The 22,346-nt window shown below is 39.2% G+C and overlaps 1 protein-coding gene across 7 annotated transcripts in view; it reads left to right on the forward strand.

Annotated features, from left to right (window-relative positions):
• ZNF827 (zinc finger protein 827) overlaps positions 1 to 22,346 on the forward strand; it is a 106,794-nt gene that overhangs the window by 58,259 nt on the left and 26,189 nt on the right. For all 7 annotated transcript variants that reach the window (XR_006170485.1, XR_006170484.1, XM_042828420.1 and 4 more), the window contains 3 exons: positions 10,262 to 10,510; positions 11,420 to 11,477; positions 15,613 to 15,716. Coding sequence is in view for 5 of the 7 variants with exons in the window: in XM_042828420.1 (XP_042684354.1) it covers positions 10,262 to 10,510; positions 11,420 to 11,477; positions 15,613 to 15,716 (411 nt within the window). In the remaining 2 variants the exon portion in view is untranslated. The remainder of the gene's footprint in view (positions 1 to 10,261; positions 10,511 to 11,419; positions 11,478 to 15,612; positions 15,717 to 22,346) is intronic.

Below are 22,346 nucleotides of genomic sequence, written 5' to 3' on the forward strand. Positions count from 1 at the left end.
TACAGAAGAATGTAAAAACTGCCATGTTTTATACAAACGTGTAAAGGTGAGTTGTGAATGCAGTTCGTTACCAAGTCTTCACTGAGATGAGACAGAATGGTACCCTGATCGATTTGAGAAGGTAGAGGTGGAGCAAATCGCTCCCGTCTCAGCCTAATAGAGCATTGTTCCTGCATGGTTTTTAATTCATATTAAATATTGCACAAAATCACTTGTAAGAAATCAAAGTAATGTATTTCACATGCACCTACACCAGCTTTCTACACTCTTTCTTACCAGTTCTCTTTTATGGGAAAGCCGATTTAATTCTCTTATTATTTAACTAAGTGATGCACCCAGTGATCTCTGATCGGTTTTATGCTCGCAGTCTTGTAAGATGGAAGGTAGGTTCCAGAGGAGATTGAGATGTAAAATAAATGTTTGCATCTACATCCTCGTGTTATAGTTTAAAAGCTCATTTTCTGTTACAGTAGTTGTGCTGCTAATATATTTGGAGTATGTATTACGTTTCAGAAGCATATATTCCTTTCCCTTCTTGTCCAAAAAGGGATGTGTAGCTGGAGGGATATAACTACTGTTACAGGTACTAACGTTTTATTAGTAATATTTTATCCAGGTGCCTTGAACTATCACACTGATAAGTCTGTCTTCCCTAGAAATGTCGTCTGAATCCCACTGCCTGAATTTCAGCTGTATCTTCTGGTTATTTTGCATTTCTGTAGCAACCCAGGTCCTTTTGCTCTTCTTTCAGTGGATCAATTCCAGATGTATTGCAGCTGTCCTTGTTATCAGTACCAAATCCATGACCTTTGTACTTCCCAGTTCCTTTGGATTTTTCTGTACTTCAGTCACTTCTGTACTTCAGGTCACAGTGCTTCTCATAATACACCAATTTCCTAGTACAAACAATGTGTCATAATTTTTGGGTTATCGGTAGTTGAAATGAATGCGTATTTATTTCTTGACAAGGATGTAAAATAATATCTTGTATACAGTGAGTTCCAAAACCGTCTTTGATGAACTCTCTCTATTCTACCTAATTTTACAACAATTGAACACTCAGCACAACTGCTTGCTGTCAGTTTTACTTTTTCTTTCGATTGTTTTCTCTAATATCCTCTTTAATGCCTCATAATAAGTTTTGTTTGCCACTGCATCTTAGCTTCAATTGAAACCACACAGATAGAAAAAGGGAATTAAAGAAAAGAGGATTGTGCAATTCTAGCATAAGTTGAAGACCAGAAGACCCCACCTCTATTCCCATTCTAAAAATAACCCATTGGGTTTTAGGATGCAGTAAAGTGAAGGACCGTCTGAGAAGACTCTAAACTAGCTCATACCAAAGCCAGTCTAGTCACACCAGCATAGACTTAAAGAAGAGCTAAATGGGAGTATCATTTTTTAAAGTTGAAGTAGGAGTGCTTCCTTGTACTACTGTGGCTCAACAGCTGATGATGCTTCATGAAGGGATTAGGCAGCTTCATGCTTCTTTATGCTTAGCTGTCATCCGCAGTGTGAATTAGAAATAATAAAAAAGAATTTGTGGCTGGTAAGCTGTTTTTCTTAGCAATCACAAAATCTTCCCAGGTTTAGTGCGTTGTGTTGGTGGTTTTTTTTTGTGGGTTTTCTTTTGTTGTTGTAGTTGTTTTATTGTTACAATGGTGAGGAAAACATACATGATTGCATTTCCTTTGTGTGTGTGTGTGTAAATTAAGTGGCTCGGAAACTAGTTGTCCTACCTGTATATGTTTGTTTGTTTATTTGTTTATTTATTTATCTTAACTTGGTGGGCTGTTTTGGGAAGTACTTGTACGGAACTGGACTGCTGTCTTTGGGGACAACTGTTGTCAGAACTTTGTAAGCGCGTCCCCATCCCTAGATTGCTGGGGAGTTGTTGAGCACGTTCATCCCTGCTTGGAATACCTTGATAGTAGAGGTGGGGATGAAAACTGAAGGAAGGTTTTTGTTGCTTGGTCTCTAAATGGCTCATTAGAAGGCTTTGGGCACCAGTGGGTACTTCTGTAGAAGTCCAGATAAATAAGCAGAGAAGTGTCTGCCCCAAAATAAGACTTAGCTAGAAATGGTATGGTAAGCCATACAGCCAGACTGAAGTCCACTACTTTTTTTGTGTGTTTTTCCCCCCCTTATAAATGTGGAAATAATTGTGAATGGTAAGGGTGCAGCTTTATTTTAATTAAAGTGTATAGAAAAAATGCAGTTTTCTGCAAAGGTTCAGCTTGGTGCAGCGATACCAGAGTAGATCTGGGAGACTTCCATAAACTGGGATATGTTGTGATTCATTGCACATGCAGGCTTTTGATCAAATTATTTTTTAATTACATTTTGTGAACATGTCAGAAGGGTGGAGCAGCTCTCCTATGAAGACAGGCTGAGAACTTCTAGCAGTACTTAAAGTGGGCCTACAAGAAATCGAGAGGAACTTTTTACAAGGGGGTGTAGTGATAGGACAGGAGAATAATAACTTCAAACTAAAGGGGGGTAGATTTAGATCAGGTATAAAGTAGTAGTTCTTCACAATGAGGATGGGGAGGCACTGGAACAAGTTGCCCAGAGAAGCTGTGGATGCCCCATCTCAGAAAGGGGGGGTTGAATGGGGCTTTAAGCAGCCTGATCAAGGGGGAGCTCAATGGGTGTTCCAGCTCATGAAAGGGAGGCTGGAACCAGATGGTCATTAAGGTCTATTCCAGCCCTAACCATTCTGTGATTCTATGACTGTGTGAGCGTTTCAGGGGTTGGGTGTGTTCTGTAACTGAGCTTCTTCAGGTAAGCGTGACCATGTTCCTAACATTTGAATAGAAGGAACAGCAGGTGCATATTGCAACTTGAGATTTGTCTAGTGCTTTAATTTTGTCTTTCTCTTTTGTCATACATTTCTGTGAAGCTGAGCCCTTAGTTGCAAAATTCTGTAACATGGGATTTTTGAGTTCCACTTGAACAACTATCAGCTGTTTTTGATTATTTTTTTTTAACACAGGATCATCTTACATTGATTCAAGGCCCATTGACAATGTCTTATATAAAACAGCAGCTTGAAAAAACAGTAGCAAAATAAAGCATCAAACACAGCACCCTGGGGAATGTCAGATGTTACTTGTTGTGTCTGTAGCAGAACCTTCAGGGCTCACCAACTGTTCCCTGCCTCCAAGGTTTTTATTTAAGCTGTTTTAGGGCATGTTTATTTCTAGCAAATCAGAACAATTAGCATAACAAAATGCCTGACTCGTCATACTGAAAGCTTTTGAAGTCAGTACAAGTTGACCCACTGGTTACCCTTGTCTGCTTGATTGCAAAAACTAGTGCATGAGTCCAATTTGTGAGACGTATGGGAAAGACTTTCTCTTCTAAGTTGATTCATAAAGTCGATTTGTAAAGCTGAGGGACATTTCAGCATAGACAGGTATTTTTGAATTTTGGTGGTAAGATAAGGTTTTAAATTAAATGATCAGAAGAAGCACGAATGATGTAGCAATGTTTCCCTTGATTTCTGGGAATGGAAAGTCATTGGGCTACTGTAGTATCAGCAAAACCAGGGGTTGTTTTTGTGTTTTTTATTAATTCTGTTTGCTTGATTTTGACACTCATCTCGAATAAGGTGAAGCACATGCTGTGCCGCATTTGAAGAGCATGTTTAGCATATCCCCTGTATTTAGGGCCAGTTGTAGTCTGCATGTAGAGTACTGTAGTAGCTTGGAGTTCTCTACTGAGAATTCATAGAGGATCTAGAGGAAGGCTGCTAAGATAATTAAGGTTTTAGGGTTCGTGACCTGCAAAGAAGTACTGACAGAACTGAACCTGTTTAGTCTGGTGGGGGGAGACTACAGGCAGATCAAGTAACAGCCTGCAGGTACTTGAAGCAACTTAGAAAAACAGAGTTTAACTTTGCTTGGTAGTGGCAGATGGTAAAACACTGGGGCAACAGTCACCAGCTGCAGCTACCAACCTTCAGATTGAACATTAAGAAAACTTTTCAGTGCCGTACTAGGGCAAGTGTAACCCAAGATGTAGCTTTCGCTTGCTTGGAAGTTTTGAAAATTCTGCTAGATAAAAGTACAGCTGGCAGGAATCATCTAGTGCTGATGATTCAAGGAATAGTTATGTTCAGAGAGAGCCTCCAGAGTGCATCTAATCCAAACCCTTGCTTATTGCAGATCTAGCAATATTGTGCTGCTCAGGGTCTCGTTAAATTTTGGATATGTCCAAGAATGGTGAGCTCAAACCTTGTTGACACATCGGTGCATCGTTGGCTTCACCAGTTTTTTGGCAGTGCAGCTCTCTACTTAGTGGCTGTCCACTCTGTATTATTATGTGCTTTGATTCTATTATAAATGCAGTACTCTGCATTTTCCTTTCTTGAACTTCTGAGGTTTCTCTCAGCCCATTTCTCCATGCTGTTGAGGTCCCTCAACACTGTCACTGCACTGCAGTGCAGCACTGCCTTCCAGGATGTCCACCACTTTCCCCAGTTTGGAATTGCCTCTGAACTTCCTAGGAGTGCACCCTTCCACATCGTCCAAGCTGTTAAAAAAGCCGTTAAGGACTGGCTGTCAGCTAGACAGTATCCCTGACTGCAAACCTTTGAGGTTAGGGATACAGCCGTGCTTCCACCATCTTGTGTAGTTCAATTATCCAGTTCATGTTACTGGTTTGGCTCTAATGGTAGTTCAGTGGTATCGATGGTATAATGATGATACTGAAGACCTAACAGAAGTTAAGGTAACAAAATCTGTTGCTCTCAGTCTGTCCACATAGTAGTTGTTTTGTCATAAGGGACTATCAGGTTTATCAGGTGTGATCTGCTGTTGGGAAACCAATGCTAGCTTTTTCTAGACAGTCTTGTCTTTCAAGGGCCGGAAAGTGGCTTCCTACAGGGTTTGCTCTGTAGTCATTCACGAGGCATAGCTTAGGCTGTCCCACCTCTAGACAGAAATAAATGTGCTGTTGTCAGCAATAGTACTTGGGGGAAGTAATGACTAATGATTATTTGTCCACATTTTAAAGTACAAAACAGTATTGGTATGCAAATAAACTGAACTATTGCCTTTTGCATCAGTGATCTTACTAGACCAGATGTAACGCCAGGGGCTCACTGATTGTAGGTATACTGCAATGGAGATGCACTCAGCATCTTATCCCGCAGTCCTAATCCCGCTTGTCCTAATCAGAGAATTTACTGAAATGTGGTTGTCGTGTTCCCAGGGATGCAGGGATGGTGTATATGGAAGTCCCTCCATGGCATATAATTTGTCAGTTTGTGTACTGAGTGACCAGGATGGCTGGTATACCTTGACAACATCTGCTTTGCAGTGAAGATTTAGGAATAGTCAGTGTCTGCTGTTGTCCCTCCTGAGTTCTAGCCCTGTTTCTACAACTGTGAGGCAGACCGAGTCTAAGAAAATGCTTAGGATTTGGAAAGTTTGCTTTCTCATGTGTATTTTGAGTCATGATGTCTTACTACTAGATGTCATAGTGCATATTGGTGTATATCTGTGCAGCAAATGCTGACATGTAAATGAACATCAGTGCTCATAACTTGAGCAGGTGCATATTTTAAAGTTTGTTATTTCTGCTTCTTGTTTTGTAAAATAAATACTCCTTTTTTCATGTCTCATCAAGTGCTCTGGAAGTCTAGAATTGAGAGGTGGTGAATAGTGCCAATAGTGGCTTTACTTACCATTGTGTTACAATATGTATTTGGTTTTAAGATATCTTGAATTGCGAATCCAGTAAAAAATGAAATCTTATCCCTGTATCTCTAGTTACAGTGAATGTTTTGTGTCTACTTACTTGCTGTGCTTCTATTTTATTCTCCTTTTTATGCAAAAAGGTGTGTTTGATGTTGGCAACTTCTTGCACATGTCCTGAAATCATCAGCAAGAAATTCCAGTGGTGTTATTGTCACTAGTTTCACTTGACATTTTTCGCATTGTTTTTCTGTGAGCGGCGAATTTATGAATTAGGATTTTATCTGTTTTAAGGTGGTGCTGATGCAACGAAATCACTTAACTTGTGGTTTCTTCTGTTTATCTCCTTTCTATTTCCATGTGTCTGATATAGGTGTTGGATTCTGGTTGTCCCAGCTTTAAATGAAGTAGCTTGAATGAAATTTTAGCTCTTAAAACTTGGCAATCACTGACTGAGGCTGTAGAGGGGCATTGCATAGAGGTAAACTTCATAGCCACTTCTATTGCCATGCATTCCTGAGGTAACATTGTCAGGCCTTCAAGACTGAATACTGTACCCTGAACTCTTAGGTAGCACAGTTACTGTTCTGTGGGGTTGTTTGTTTGTTTGTTTTTTCTTTTCTTTTACGTTCTGTTCTATTTTGAAGAAGTTTCACTACATTGCCATTTTTTGCACTTGGAACTTGTGGAAAAAATTAGTTATTTCTGCAAGAAGCCTATCCAGTACTGCATTATTGCGTATCTGATGTGGGAAACTGTCTCACAGGGCATTAATAGTTCACTGAGGGTTTTGTAAATCAACTGATTAAAGGTATACTCTAAAGATCATCTCTGTAGCTTCATAATGATACATCCATATATGCAGTAATTCTCTCTAATTTTGTTAAGCTGCTTCTATATTAAAAACAAAACAAACAAACAAACAAAAAAGAGCAGAAAAAGAGAAAAAATGTGTATTAGGTCATTTAGTTCATCTGCTGCCAGAGGAGCAATGTTCACTGCTCTGTGCTGTACTGTTGTTGTGAGCTTCATCCAGTTTAGTCTGAAACGAATAGCAGACCGTTTTTAAATCAATAGCAGACCAGATCATGGTCCAGATATTTCAAAGCTATTTGAGTTGTTGGTTTCCACTGATATATATATATATTTTTTTTCTGGGAATTGGATGTCTCTACTTCTGTAAAAATCTAGGTGAAGAAGATTACTCCTGTGTACTAACTTTGTGTTGTGATACAGTGCGGTTTATTTAACCTAGTCCGTGTGCTTGAGGAGAAATCCAAAAGTGGGAAACAAACCAAAGCTGTTGTGACTTTGATTATTTGAATGGGGAGACTTTTCAATGTACCTGTCCTTGACTTTAAAATCATCAGCTGCACTATGGCCACGTGAGATACCTATGAGAGGAGATGAGGATTATTTCCTTATTCCACAAATGAGCAGAAGGCAAAATAATTTTGAAGTTACATTTTGCCTGTACAATGAGATGTGTAAGGCCATAACCTTAATGCCACCCAAAATGTTGCACGGCTGGGTTGTCTGCGTATGGCTTCTGATGTGGCTCTCGCTCACGGGACAGAATTTCTCTTCAGTTAGCATTGTAAAATTATCACAGAGAGCCCCCGTGTCTTCTCTCTTTGTTTTTGGGAATTGGACTACGACAAGATACACATTTGTCAGGTACATGCTGCCAGGTCAGAAGGGTGTAGCTGCAGAGGTAAAGGTCAAAGGAAATTATCAAATATGTAAATTTAGTTAGGGCTACTGAATTGTTAGCCGATTGCAGGGGTGAGAAGGTCATTGGTATTGCTCAACTACTGCCTTAGTTGGGTTGTATCAGTTTGTCTGATTGAAAAGCATTTGCAGGACAGGGAATTCAGCTGTGTGGGGCAGGAACAGAAATAGAAAGAATATTTTAAAAGCAGAAAGAGCAACAAAGGTCAGCTTGACTCTGCACCTAAATTTGGCATCTGGGTGCAGAGCTCAGTCTGTAGGACAGCTGAAGAACTCATTTATTTGCGGAGTTACCTGAGCTTTTATTGACAGTGTTACCTGATGCGTTCCTTTGCCCTTCTGTGTGTACTTTCAGTGCACAGCATATTATTTTTTCACTTCTCAACGCAGATGCAGTGTTCTGTAACTTTATGATAAAAGATTAATTTAGGCTTGAAAAATTTTTTTTTTTTTTAAAATTGTTTAGCGGGGAAAAAAGGCATTACATAGTAGTATTTCCAACTCCTCTTCATTTGAGAATTCTCTGTAATAATTTTCATATCTGGTGGATCGTGGTAGATCGTAAAGATTTTTCTCAGTGTTGTTTCGAAAGGTCAGGAAATGTCATAAGGGAAGACCAAGAGCACTTCATGTAAATCACTGCTGGAGCATAACCAAGTAGCTTTTATCTCCTGGCTTTGATTTCTCTTTTTTTTATTTTGAGATCTGCAAGTAGCATAGCCACTTTTTCCTCCACTTAAGGACAGAAGAGGAGAAATATAAACCAAGGGAGTGAAAAAGTGGAACACGTCCATTTAAATTCATGTGAGATGGGTGTGCCTGCATACTAAAAGGATTCTGTTCATCTTGGCTTGAGGCTAGGAGACGACACCAACCAACTGGCTATCCTCAGGATGTTATCAGGAACGACCATACTGTGTTTTGGTACCCCTCAGTATTATTGTAGTGTTGAGTATCTGGAAAAAAAAAGGGATGGTGCTTGAAACATTTGTACTTGGAGTAAAATTTGTGAGGCTGACACACTCATATTTGCGTTAGAGGAAGGGAAAGGCAGAGAGGATAGCAACAGATTAATTTATCAAGTGAACTTAGTGTTTGGCTTTTTTTTTTTTTCACTTTTCTCTCAGATCCAGATTTGATAGAAAATACCATTTATGGGGTTGGGGTTTTTTGTTTGGTTGGTTGGTTTTTTGTTGTTGGGTTTTTTTTTTGTTTTTTTTTGTTTTTTTTTTTTTGCATTTTGTTTGTTCTTCTTACAAACTGTTGCTCATTTATCTATTTTAATATTGTATTTTTATAAGTTGTGAAATTTGTCAGATAAGGAGAAAATTTCCATGCGGGGATGCTCATTGTACAGAATGCCTCCATTCAATCTGAATTGGCATTCCCCAGTCTGAACAAGGGCCAGACTGCTCTCTCAGCTCTTAACCCTCTCAGCATTTAAACTCCGTGCTGCTCTGGCTCTCAGTGTGCTGTGGTATCTCTGCCTTAATTTGGCCTCTTTCCCTGAGTGCTAGATTTGCCTTTTCTTCCTTTGGCTTCTGAAGTTCAAAGTCATGCTTTACTTGACTCCCCCTCTGGAGGCTACACAGGCTATTTTAGGGCCTGTGCCCTAAAGTAAACGGAATCAGATTTTTCTTAAGGTTTTGAGTATCTCGATCAGTAGCAGAAGTACGTATACAGGTTTAGGCAAAAAGAATAAATCCTTTGGACATTTTTCCCAATCTGGAATCATCGATTTTTGTTAGAACCGTTTCTCGCATGATGGCCGTTCTGCTATGTAACTACGTTCACACACTGATTTATTTCCTCGAGTCTGCCTTTCTTCTTAAGCTGCCTGTTTCCCAAGTGTCTGGTCAGCATCCAAACAGAAGAGGCAACACACGTGGTTGGGCCGTTCCACCGTTATAGATACGTGTCCTTTCAGCAGCACTCTGAAAGATCATTAGAAAACTCATCATCTCTCTCTGTTCTAAACTTCAGGTCTTCAGCGTCTTTTTTCACAGTTGAAAGTCTGAATCGAGAAGGGAGCGTGGTAGCCAGATTACCTTGGGGCCTTGCTTTTGAGATTTCAGAGCTTTTCTTCTGAAGAAAAAATGATTGCTCGCCTTGCAGCCAGATCAGTATTCAGCAGCACCTGAGAAGTCACACGTACAGGACGTGAACTACACACTGGCTTCTAAACTGTAGTTTTCTACGTTTACTACTACTAGAGAGGAAGACAGAGCTGGAAAGATATGGGCATATGGAAGCTATTTATCGAGGTTATTGGGTCTTGTAATACGTGAGGGAGTATCAAAAATTGTTACATGTTAGAAAACTGCTCATCTCATCTTGAAAAGAGAGCACAAGATGGGCAGATGAAGTTTCTACCTCCACCCCATAATAGCATTTCCAACTATACGTGCTGCTACTGCTCTGATAGAGAGTAATTATAAGTTTGTAGGATAGTTTCAGTGTCCAGCTTTGAAGAGCTGGTTTTCAGTTGTAACTCCGTGTAGTATATAAAAGCACAGCTTCACAAACTGAGATATGATTATACCCAGTGTTCACAGAAAATGATGTAATTCTTGGATTTGCAAATATGCAGTTTTCTGCTCTGTAGTTTAAAGTATTATTTTCAAGACATTTCTTCTATTTATAAACTCCCAGAAGAATATTGTAGCAGTCAGCTGCTTGCTTCTCTTACCATTTGCTGTTATAGGGTATACAAATTAAACTTTGTAATTGAGATTCCTGCTTTGAGTGCTCTGAAAAATTGTAACCTAATTAAGTAATTGTGGTTTGTTTGTTTGTTTGTTTGTTTGTTTTTTAATACCTATTTGCAGCTGAGAGTTACAAGGAAACCCAGACTGTAAAGATAAAAGAAGAACCAATGGAAGTTGACATTCACGATTCGCAGACTTCAGTGTCACCCAGCCAACCCAGCCAAAATGTTGGCTACAGCACTTTATTAGGGCGAGACATTAGTGAACACATCCAGAAGGCACCAGAAGGTCGTATGCTCCCAGAACGAAATCTGTTCAGCCAGGATATATCAGTGAAGATGGCATCTGAGCTGCTCTTCCAGTTATCAGGTAAAATCATAGAATCTCCAAGGTTGGAAAAGACCTAAAAGATCATCCAGTCCAACCGTTCACCTATTACCAATAGCTCCCACTAAATCATGTCGCTCAACACAACATCCAGTCTTTCCTTGAACACCCCCAGGGTGGGTGACTCCACCACCTCCCTGGGCAGTCCATTCCAGTGCCTGACCACCCTTTCTGAAAAGTAATACTTCCTAATGTCCACAATGTTCACTAAAAGTAGTGAAAATAGTAGAAAGCAGAGTTTAAAGAGCAAAAAGAGATTGTGTATAATCATTAAGGTGCTACGGAAGTATGAGATTGCTAAGGCTGAAGCATAATAGGAGGTAGAGCCCTTCAACCCTTGCACGTGAAATATAGAAGTCTTGCCAAATGCTCCCCATAGATAACATGTTTCAGAGCACTGTGACAGCCTGATCAGGTTCATGTTATTTGAACTGAATTGGAAATGCCAGAGTTCAAGTCTTTTTTTTGAAGGCTAATTAAATGATTAGTGACGAATGGTTGATTGAGGCCTTGGAATATAAGGGAAAATATAGGTAGTTACTGTCATAAACGGATGTTGTCTGTAGCGTACAGCGCTCCCAAAGTTGTGCTGTCCATTTCTCTCCACGCAGAAGGTCAGTCTCAGCTGTTACATACATGAAGTGATTTGAGGTCTGTTTAATGAAAGCTTGTGGCGCACATGGCGCACTGACACTGAAATGTGAGGGTGAAAAAAATTGGTACGAGTTATATTTTTTAAAAAAGCTGTGCTTATTCTGAAGTCATCTTGTGACCACTTCCCCTTAAATTATTCTGTAATCAGAAAGCATTAAAATAGTTCTGTTGAATCAAATTTGATAAGGAAAATATGATTTATCTTATAATCACAAAAAAATGTACATTCCTCTGCAGAAAAGGTGAGCAAAGAGCACAATCACAATAAAGATAACACCATCAGAACTACAGTCAGGTAAGCACAGTCTGTTGTTATCCATAAATCTGTAGTGTAAATGGCATTGCTGAGTTTTGCCTTGTAAACTTGGATATGTCTCTCTCTTGCAAATATGACCTGATATTACAAGTGTAAGATATTTCTTTTAGTAATGGAACCTGTATGTGAGAAATGGCACCAATAGATACGATTGTTTAGTGTCCATGCTGCAAAAGGCCTTTGGGCCAAAATGGCTGTTCTCACAGTCAAGTATTCACGCTTGGTTTTAAGAATTGTTTTCTGTGTGTGCTTTTTTTCTGCAAAAACCGAAGCTTAATTGAAACTGCATAGTACATGCAGTGCTTGAGGGAAGAACAGGACGACAACTGGATTTTAAGACATGGACCAATGTAAGAAGAGGTGTTGTGATTCAGTCTTCTGTCAAACTTGGACTTCTTGAATAAAATTTCAGCGTAGTATTTCTGAATCCTCTCAAATGCCTTCCAGAGATGAATTTTTAAAAGACTGTAAGAGACAATGCTAATGAAACTTGTTCACAATTACAGTCACATTAACACAATATGTGAAATTATGCAGGAATTTAAAATACGATTCAATTGTAGCATGTGTTGTTAAAGAAATATGCCCTTTACTGTATTTTGGCTGGGAACATACTGACAAGTTGTTTCAATATGTGAGCAGCAAAGTGAGGTGCCCTAAGGGAAAAATTCAAAGCTATTGTGTAATAAGTAGCAACTAGAATCGGTGAAAACTTAGGAGCCCATGATCAGTAGTAAACAGGAATGGACTTTGGCTCTCATCTAACCCTTGAGGCAGGAATACATACACGTGTCCTCCGTGAAAGTTCTGTGGTCAGTGTGGGTGGTTTTGCAGACTGACTGTGGCTGGAGCATTGGAGCGTTCCTTCAGAGATAGAGTAAGACCTTCTGTGTCTCTGCAGCCCCTTCTGCAGAAATCCCCAGCACGTACAATGTTTGATAACTAAGGCAGCTTTGTCTAGACAGAATTTGAAAAGCATTTCAGTTGCAGAAGAAGAGGTCTCTGAAAAGTGCTCATCTTAAATTCCTAGACCCGTCCTCTCCTTGCATGGTAACTGTAATAAATCTGTTTTTAATAAACTGAACCACCTAGTAAATGTCCATCAGGGATTTTTTGATGTTACAGGTTGAAAGAGAATTAAATTGAGCTTTTTAACTTCTGGTTATTGAGAACGCTTTTTGTATTTGCTAGTTTGGGAACTTGCGGGATATGGAGGCTGCACAGACTTCCCTTTATTTCTTAAAAAGCATAAGCCTGAAAGATGCTTATACAGTTGAGTGCACATATTGTCCAACTACTCATTAACCACCCAATATGTGTTGCAGGGAGGGGTGACAAATAGTTGGTAGAAAATAGATTTTAGGGTCTTGTGATATTACCAGGAGGACTGGTGTGAGAATCCAGAGCTACTTTTGGATCTATCAAAAATAGTTCAAACTGGAAAGGTTGAGGACAGTTCGGACAGCCTTCCTTCTTAGAAGGCTGCTACCTCGTAAGAGAACAGCACAGTTGGCTGTTGTCTAACTTGCACTGAATTGTACTGAGAAGTTCTGATAATGGCTGCTACCCATCAGTGTTTGAAAAGCAGAGTGCCCAACTGAAGTCTTGTGGGTGCTTTTCACATCTTACCTATCAATCAATATGAATAAGAAGAGCTTTGTAAGGACAAGTGAGTCAGTCTACTAAATCCTGCGCGTTCCAACAGATGGACTCAAAAGACCGTGCCGAAAAAAGAAACAAAGCACCCCAAACCAAGCAAACAGCTGGAAGTCTTTACTGGTAAGAGTACGGCAGCTCTCAAAAATAGAATGTGATGGAGCAGCCAGTGGAGAATAGAGGCACGAAGGCTGCATTAAGAAAACGTGTAATGTTGCAGTTTGGCTCACCAACCTACATCTGGAGTCATGACAGGAAGGCACTGGAATCACAATTGTTATGTGAAGTTTGCTGACAGCTGCAGAGTCGAGGTGAGGTCAGTGTCATCCACCTGTGAGTAATTGGGCAGTGGAGAGATTCAGCTGTGTCATTGGTGAGTGTCTTAAATCAGCCAAGTCCAGCACGAAGGGGGTACACAGGCACTTCTTTTTTTTATATCGTACTCCATATTAACATTTCTGTCTCCCGTCTGTTGCTGTTCTTCCTGTGAATATTCCTGGACTGTGTAAGCATATACTTCCATACGACTTTGCTCAAGCAGCCAAAACTGGCAAGGATTCCTCACAGTTCAGTGGCTGAGTGAGATGGTAGAACCTGCCATCTGTGATAAGAAGAAAGAAAGCGGAGAAGCAAATGATCTGGAAGTGAGTACGCCAGCATGAGATGCCAAGATAAGTTTCTTTCATCTAGAGAACTGTATAGACAGAAAACTGGAAAAGTGCAGCCAGAAGGAAAAAAAAGGAAAGCTTAATCTTCATCAGAAGGGACTTGACAAAGAGACTGAGAACAACTGTAGTTTCTGTGTTGCAGGAGCTCTCCGTTTATACTTGGGATTGAGAATTGGAGGCATACCCACTGAAATAAAAATAATAAAAAATAATGGGCTGACACTGAAGAGACTCATCTGCCATTCTAGAAAAAGGTTAAAAAAAAAAAAAAAAAAAGGCATATCCAAGGATGGAGGATGATGGCAAAGAAGGGAGATCCTTACGACGCAGGCACGGTGCAGTCTTCAAAAGCAAACTACTGAGGATTTATATCCTAAACTGAAATAGATGAGCTCTGTTGTCTAGAGCTAGCAATGGACAGTGAGACAGTGAATCTACAAGCAGGCAGTGCAGCGTGGTAAGCTGAGTGGATTACATGATTTTGAAGAGTTGCAACAGTTACAAAACTTCTTTTTATTGGTGGTTTTTTTTTTTTTTTTTTCAAACCATTATTAAGCCACCGAAAGGAATGTTGCAGTGAATTACACCATATTTTTATACAGCATCAGTCTGTTTTATATTATGTCACCCCTGAGGGGAGTGTGAGTCTTGGAAAAGTGAACTTTTGCACATGTGGGCAGCAGCTCTTCACCTTATTGTGATTAATCAGGTACCTGCATACAGTGAACTGCTCAAGTTTGGAGCAGCTTCATGCTTTTCATCCAGCTCAACCTGTTTGACTGTTATGTTAGTTATGTTCAAACTTAGGCAGAAATAGCAAAGTACCCCACTAACTGTCACATAGGGAACAGCAAAAAATAAATAGTAGTAAAAATCAAAACAAACAAAAAACCTACTTTCTCAGCCTGTTGAGGAATCTCAATACAGTACAGATCAGATTTAAAATGAATTCCCATTTTGCTTAGAAGAAATTCATCCTTTGTATGCAGATGGAATATAATACATTAGAAAACAGCTGTCCAAAAAGACCGCTCGTCTTTTTGTCCGTTTTTAATTTTTTTTATGTAATTCTTACCAATGTCTTTATTGTGTAGAAGGCATCATAGTTTCTGTTACAACATTTGAGCAGCAAACAAAATACTTTCACAGAAATGCCCATTCACTATTGGAATTAACTGTTTGCCTCCTGTTAATTGAAACCAAAGCATGGTCTACTTCTTAGAATCAAGCAGCTGGAGATTTACACTGTTTGGGAAGTCGCCGTTCAGTTAGATTCTGTTAATTGTTTCCTGCTCTAAAAGTCGAATTAATTGAGTTAATTTCGTACATGGAATGCTCTGTCAATAGAGAACAGTTCAGCATCTCAACCTAAAATTTGAAAAGCTTTGTTTGGAATGCAATTACTGTACTCCCGAGGTTATTAAATACTTAAAAATATTTTAAACATATTTTCCACGTGTTTCGGGAGTAGAATACAGATTTTTGAAACATTAATTTTCTTTACCAATATTGTGGTGTGATAAAACAAATCTGAGTTGTTGAAGTACTGTAATGAAAAGCATTCTGGGAAGACTTCAGTTTTTGCTCCACAATGCAGTTTTCCCAAAGCTTGCCTCTTCTTCACATCTTACCTCACAGTCTGGTTGTCTTTCAGCATGAATTCCATAAATTAAGCAGAGCTTTTAACAAGATGATATTTGTTATACTGAGAGGTTAAAGTGAAAAACAGTGATTACTTTTTCTATTAACTGCTGTTTTGTTTACAAAAAGATGTCTTATTTCCCCTATAGCCCTTACTTTTCTGAAGACACATTTAGACAATCACCGTTCACTTCCAACTCAAAAGATCTCCTTCCTAACGAAACTGCTCTTCATGGAAGAACATCTGCACCAGGTCAGACACCTTCTTCTTCATTAGTTCCTAAGTTGTTGGGTTTTTTTACTTCATAGTTTTTTAAATTATTGTTATTTTCTTACTGTCAGCATCACCGCTTGACCACTGCTCTTAAAATGCAGTTGCTTTGTCAACGGACAACTGTTTCCATCACAGTAAATGCTTACTATTAAGAAGAAAAGTTAAATGCTGCTGAATTATTTTTGTTGATTCTTTTTGAGCAACTATTTCTGTGAACTGTTAAGGACAGAAAGTCCATATAACAGATGAAATACAGCAGTGTTAACGGAGGTGGGGTTTTGTGTTCATGTGAGCCCCGCATTTAAAGGAACTGAAGTCTGATGACTACCTGCTCTTTTCCTGTTACTTGCTGTTCCGTCTCTCACAGTATAGACGAAATGTTCACAATATATTTATCGGAATGGCTGAGCTTGGCAATGCAGTTTTCTTGCCTTTAGCAGTTATTTAAGAACCCATTTGGAAAGATGTGGATTTCTTGCAACGTACTGAAAAGCCTTAGTATCTGTGGGTGCAGTCCTACTGGTCTTCAGAACTAGCTGACAGTCATTTTATATCCAGATATAACCTGGGTTATATTCTTAGTTAAAACAGAAAAGGCAGATGAATACCATTACCTTCCAAGGTGGCACTGAATATATGCACAAACTCGGTATGTGCTTTTACTGTCCTGCTGCAAAATATTTCGTTTGCTAGTTCACTGGTATCTGGTCTTAAATTAATAGCTCTTGAGTTCTAAAGGTCAGTAATTACACAGCCAGCCGTAGTGGGGGTTATTCACCTTTCCTTAGCCATCAATAAAGTTTTGGGCATGTTACTGCTAATTTTCAGCTATAGACTGTCACTTAATTTACAACTTAACAGACCCTTCTTTTTTTTAATGCTTGAATAGTCATTTGACAGCTTCTGATGTGGCAGATGAGGTGAAGAACTAGATGTTGTCTAAGGGTAAATACGCATGGCAGAAAAGAAATAAAAATTGCAGCATAAGAACAAGAGTCTTCAGGCTATCCCCACCATGCTTTCTCACAGATGCAGCGGTTTTTGTAAACCACGACTAAGAGAAGCAATTACACTTTTAAGTACTAAAATGTAAGCCAAATTTAGCACTTCAATGCTGGCTTTTGACAGTGACATAACATAGCATATTCGTATAGCCAGATGACAGACAAGAACTTTAGGGCTCCTCCGGCAGTGCTCAGTACGTCAGAGGATGTGGCATCTAGCAGTCATGTTCTTACATTGTACAGAGATGGATGCATCAGAATTCTAATCCTCTATAAGACCTTAAGTGAGGGCCTTTAAACCTACAGATGGGTTTTGGTGACATGTTTTACCTCATGCCTAAGAGACGTAAAATACCTAGTTGGTTAGGAGATCCTGGAGTGTTAAAATGGGTGTTGAGGAGATGTTTTTTTGGCATTTTTGTGATTCCTGGTATTCTGCTTCATGAAATGCGAGTCATAACTGGATGGGTCTGTGAGTTGCAACACTTACTGCTCTGTGATTATTATTACATAATATACGTAATAGCAGTACATATAGAGAAAATTGAAAATATATAAAGCTATTTATTTGGAACAACACTATCATGCACTTTCTCAGCTTCGTAAAAAAAATTCTTGAACCTGAACAGAAATTTCACAGTAGCATCAGGAATGTTATTGGTTTTTTTAAAATTGATTACAAATGTGACATTCATGTAAAAGAACAGTAGAATACCCACAGATAGATTTTCTATTAGTTCCAGCCTCACAGGAAGAAATTATCTCTGAGGTGCTATGGATAGCTCAGACAAAGTTTAATCCCTGCCGAGAGTAGCATAAAGGAGCAGTAACAAACCACTGTAAAAGCCAACAGGATGTAACCGAAAACGCTGTGGAAATGTCTATGTGGGATCACGTGGATAAATGCGTGCCTTCAGTTGAGATCTGTTTTATTTCATCTCTGAAATAGGATAGTAAGAACTAGAAGTGAACAGCATACAAAATGACAATTAATTCAGCTCATCTACTAAAATACAACAAATCAACTGCCAACAGCATTGAGTAAGCAGTATCCAAATCCCACATCCAAGAATGCCAGGCTGTATCACCGTCACCAGAATTAGTGGGGGCTGATGAACAAGTGTGGGGCTGAGCTGTTGCTGTGCACTGGCTATGGAGAGACGTGACTCAAGCAGGCATAGCAGCATGAGGAAAGGAAGCCTTTCCTGCAGGCTGGTCTGGGTGACCTTGGTGGAACCTCATGTACCCGCCTCTTTGCAAGACAGAGCGCCAATGCAAATGGCTGTATCCCTAGACTCTTGGAAACTTTCTTTGTGCAGTCTTCTTGGCACCCTAGCGGAAGAGGAATTGGGAAAAGTGACAGGAACGTAGGACAGGTATCTCATGTATCAAGTTCAGTCCTTTTTTATAATAGGTAACAACTTCATGTGATATCATTCATTTATTTATCAAGCTCTGTTTAAAATCTGTTGTCCTTACTATTTGTACAAGAACACTGTTTCAGAAGCTCACTCTTGATAAGAGCTGGACCACCCTCAACCAGAATTTACTCAAAGCAAGTTCTACTGTTTATCTTCTACCAAATGCTGTCCTTCAGCTGTGATAATTCTTCCCTTTTGTGGGCTTATTTGATATGCTACCTTGTGCCCCCTTAATCTGGTCTTTATTTTTGGACAAGTAAGCCAGTCAACATCTTTTAGTTTCTGTTAATATGACAGAGATTCCATTCCTTGACCACCATCATAGCCTTTTTCTGCCCCTATTTAGGGAAATTAATTTATGCAAATATGTGCAGTCAACTATATGTACTACTTTGCAGAAGATCTTACAAATTACTTTCTTCCGTGGCATGAAATCTTCTTTATGTATATTGGAAATACCTCCCTCGATTAATCACGGTTTTTAACTCCAACACTCTGATGACTTGCAATTCATTTACTAATCAAATACTAACAAGGTTTTCTTCTCCATTAATATTTTCAGCTCATGATTCTACAGCATGTAAGAGCAGTTTTTGTTGCAACTTCATAAGTATATGACCTTCTAATTTGAATAGTATCCCTTACTATTGTAGCTGTCAAAATTATTTCTTGAGTACTTTGAAATTTCTGCATATTTCTGCTGTTTTTTTCATGCTGAAGATACTAAGGAGGATTTTTAGGTATGGTTAGTCCACGGTTCAGTCTGTCAGTCCACACGGTAGCAGCCCTTCAGCTTAGTGCTTTCCTTCTTAGTGCAATCCAATTCTCTTTATAGTCAGTTTATTAAGAAATTGCAAGATGAGGAATTTTAGAGGAAGAGCACATTTGGTAGGGCACTGAGTATACAGAATCCTTGAAGAGTATGAAATAATTAGGAAAGACTAATTAAAAGGTGAGTGAAAGCAATGCGCTGACTGGGGCACTTAGGGAGGGAGTAAGTGCCTGAGATAAAGGTGATGTAATCCTGATCAGCAGCAGTATCACAGGCAGGATAAATAGTTAGCACGATTAGTAGAATAAGTAGTTAGCAGCTTTTAAGTCTGGTAACCAAGGAAAAGAAATTTCCCACGGCTGTCAGAAGGGACTCAGTGGTCCAGCAGAAGTAATGATAACTCCCTGATAATCTGTGGTGAACTGTTAATAATTTGAGAAGGAAATAAAGCGATTTCCTATAGTTCAAAAGTATTGGATAGACTTGGCGAACTACTCTCCTTCCTTCCTAAAGTGTTTTGTAGTTTAGTAAGCATACTAAGTTAATTGCAGATGTGTAGACTATTTTGGATTGCTGCTACTACTATCCGTATAAGTTCACTTTTGCTCAACAATTACAATAAATATTGAAATATTGCCCACATCAAACACAGTTTGCCCAAAAATTACAATAGAATCAAAGCTGCAACCAATGCAAAAACACATTCAAAACAATTCAGTAGTTTCAGCCTTTTCCCTTAAGAAGAGCAACAATAAATTAAATAAATTACCTTTTTTGACTTAGCAAAGTGTAGGGAGAAGAAATGAAAATATTCTTTTCAAACAGTTGCTTTAAAAGGGCATTTTTATCCCTTGTTTTAAATGACTGGTTTCTTTTGACAGAAAACAGTCCAACTGTAAGCCAGACGATGTAGTTCAGTCCAAATCTCTAGATAAATTAAATACTTGATCTTATGCTGGTGTTCCTGACCCTTAGCCAATCTTTAATGTGTTTTAATAGTTTTCCACTACCTCACTGACTCATTCTGTAAATCAAACCTGCCTTCACGAAATCCAGATAGGTGACATTCACTATTTCTTTTTCAGTAATTTATGAATATTGTCAAAGACTCCAACCATGGGCTTGGGGAGTATCTTTTTCTCCACACATATCTGCATGTAGTATAACAACATTTCATTGTTTTCTCAAGAAAGAAAGAAACTTCTGCTCTCCTTCACTTATATTGCCAACGTGCAGCAGTGAAACAGTTGAATCTAGATAATAGTCTGGTCACGCACAGTAGAGTGTGAGGGTGGTGAATCTTTTTCTGTCTCCTAAGTCGCACCTCCCCTAGTCAGCAGGGATCACTACCACAGTGGAGACACCCAAGACTTGGAGGAATAATGCACAATCAGATTTCTGACAGCTTTCTTTACAACAACTGGTACTGTACTTGGAAGTAAAATTGGCTAATTTGCTAATTATGATTAATAAGCATTACAGGTAAGACAATATTAGGCAATGGCTACTTCAAAGAGTAAAAGAAAAGGGAAAAAAAATGATAGAAAATGGGGAAAGAGGGCCAGCCAGCCAGATGTACAAACAGAGCAAAGCAAAGTGCCTCACCACTCCTGGATCCAGCGATGTCTTGGTGCTAGGTGCTGATCTGCAGTAGCGGTGGGTTGTTGGAACTTCTGTTGTTCACTTGACAAATACAATGACAGTACAAACTCTTACTTATAGTCCAAAGTGAGTAAGCCTGTTCTTTTGGAGTGACAGCTTCTGGCTTTGCTATTTCATCTGGAACTCCTTTGTTCCTGTCTTCCAAAACTGCAAATTTAAGTCAGGAGATGAGAGGTAGCAGGGAGAGGCCAGCTGTCTTGCCTTCACAAGATGCAATACTTTCATTTTCTCCCAGGCCAAGTCTTGAGCCAATAAACACTCCTTGATGCTCCCTTTTGAAGGCAAACAACTCCAAGGAAATGCTTTCAAATGTAGAACTGTCCACAAAGCGATGTTGCTTGCCTCACGTTGATTTGACGTACTCATTAGCAATCTCAAATGAAATATATGTATTTTTAATTCCATCGTTTCGTGAAAATTTACTATGACTTTCCAAATTGTTATTTTGATTGTGGTAAATGAATCTCATGTGGATTAAATAGATAGACATCTGGAATTGGAAGACATAGATTTTTGGGTCTTGTAGTCCACGAATAGTCCTGACTCTGAATTCCATCCACTGGTGCATGACCTAATTTTACCACTAGTATTTATTTTAATGAAATAAAGTAAATATAGCTTTTGTCCACAAGTTCCATTTCTAAAAGGCATCAGAGCATCTCCTGTCACACTGTCTCTATGCTCTTCAGGGACCTGTAAGATGATAGATAGCCTCTGCTCCCTCTTCAGAAATGCTGAGAAGCTAGTATTATATCAGTTGTATAGATCAGTAAAAAAATAAATAAATAAATTTGGGAACTGTGTAAGAGTGTTATCAGTTGTATTTTTACTGCTAATGCAGTTAGTGGCATAATATTAAAACATGTAACAGCGATTCATATATGTTTATATCTACAGAATGCTTTTTCCTGTTCTCTTCATGCTCACACCCTCCTTCTACTTCTCTCTAAAGTGACAATTCTACAGTAGCTTTAATAACTAAAAGGACAAATATGCCTGCTCTCAGGGCCACATCTGTGCACGTTCTCCAACGCAGCGGGACCGGCATCTAAGTGGGCACCTTGTAAACAGAATTAGGGGATCTAGTGGACTAATCTCTTTTTCTAGTAGTTTGTGAGAATGCTGGGATCTGAGCAGGGTAAAGAGAAATACCTTCCAGCTCTGTGAAACTTTGGTGTTTAACTTACCTTGTATACAGCTGCGACTGCTTTTTTTACTATCATCTGTGACTGTAGTTGAAAATACCTCCTGAACATTCGGAGTTTTAATTTAATGAGTTAAATAATTAAGCTCGTTATGTTGCATAGGTATCACATTCTTTAGAATGAAGTAGCTTGCATGTTTCTTGTCCAGTCGATGAATGTATAGACGTTATAGTTATGACGCTAGAGAGCTTGGCTACGCAGTTATTACACCAAAGCAGAAAAGACAGGATGCTTACCAGTATCCTGGGCTCACTTATAGAACTCCACCAGAATGGATCTCCTGAAGAGATCCCTCCCCGCTGACAGTCAGCCCTTAAATGGCTCTAGGAGAAGTGCAGCCAGGCTCCACCCATTCCTGCAGCACAGGTGAATTGCCTTCAGCTGTGCTCCCGTGGCTGAGTCAGTGCTCATCTCAGGTGATCAATCAGAGGTTCAGGCTGTGATTCTGCAGTTCCCATGCATTTCTTCATGCCTAATCTCCCTTTTTAAGGTAATCCTGCATATGTGACTGTCCAACCTACAAACGTGCCCATTTCATATGTTGT

This window comes from Centrocercus urophasianus, unplaced genomic scaffold, assembly GCF_019232065.1.
Source record: "Centrocercus urophasianus isolate 14NV4802_14NV808 unplaced genomic scaffold, USGS_Curo_1.0 seq_3, whole genome shotgun sequence".
Classification (NCBI taxonomy): Eukaryota; Metazoa; Chordata; class Aves; order Galliformes; family Phasianidae; genus Centrocercus; species Centrocercus urophasianus.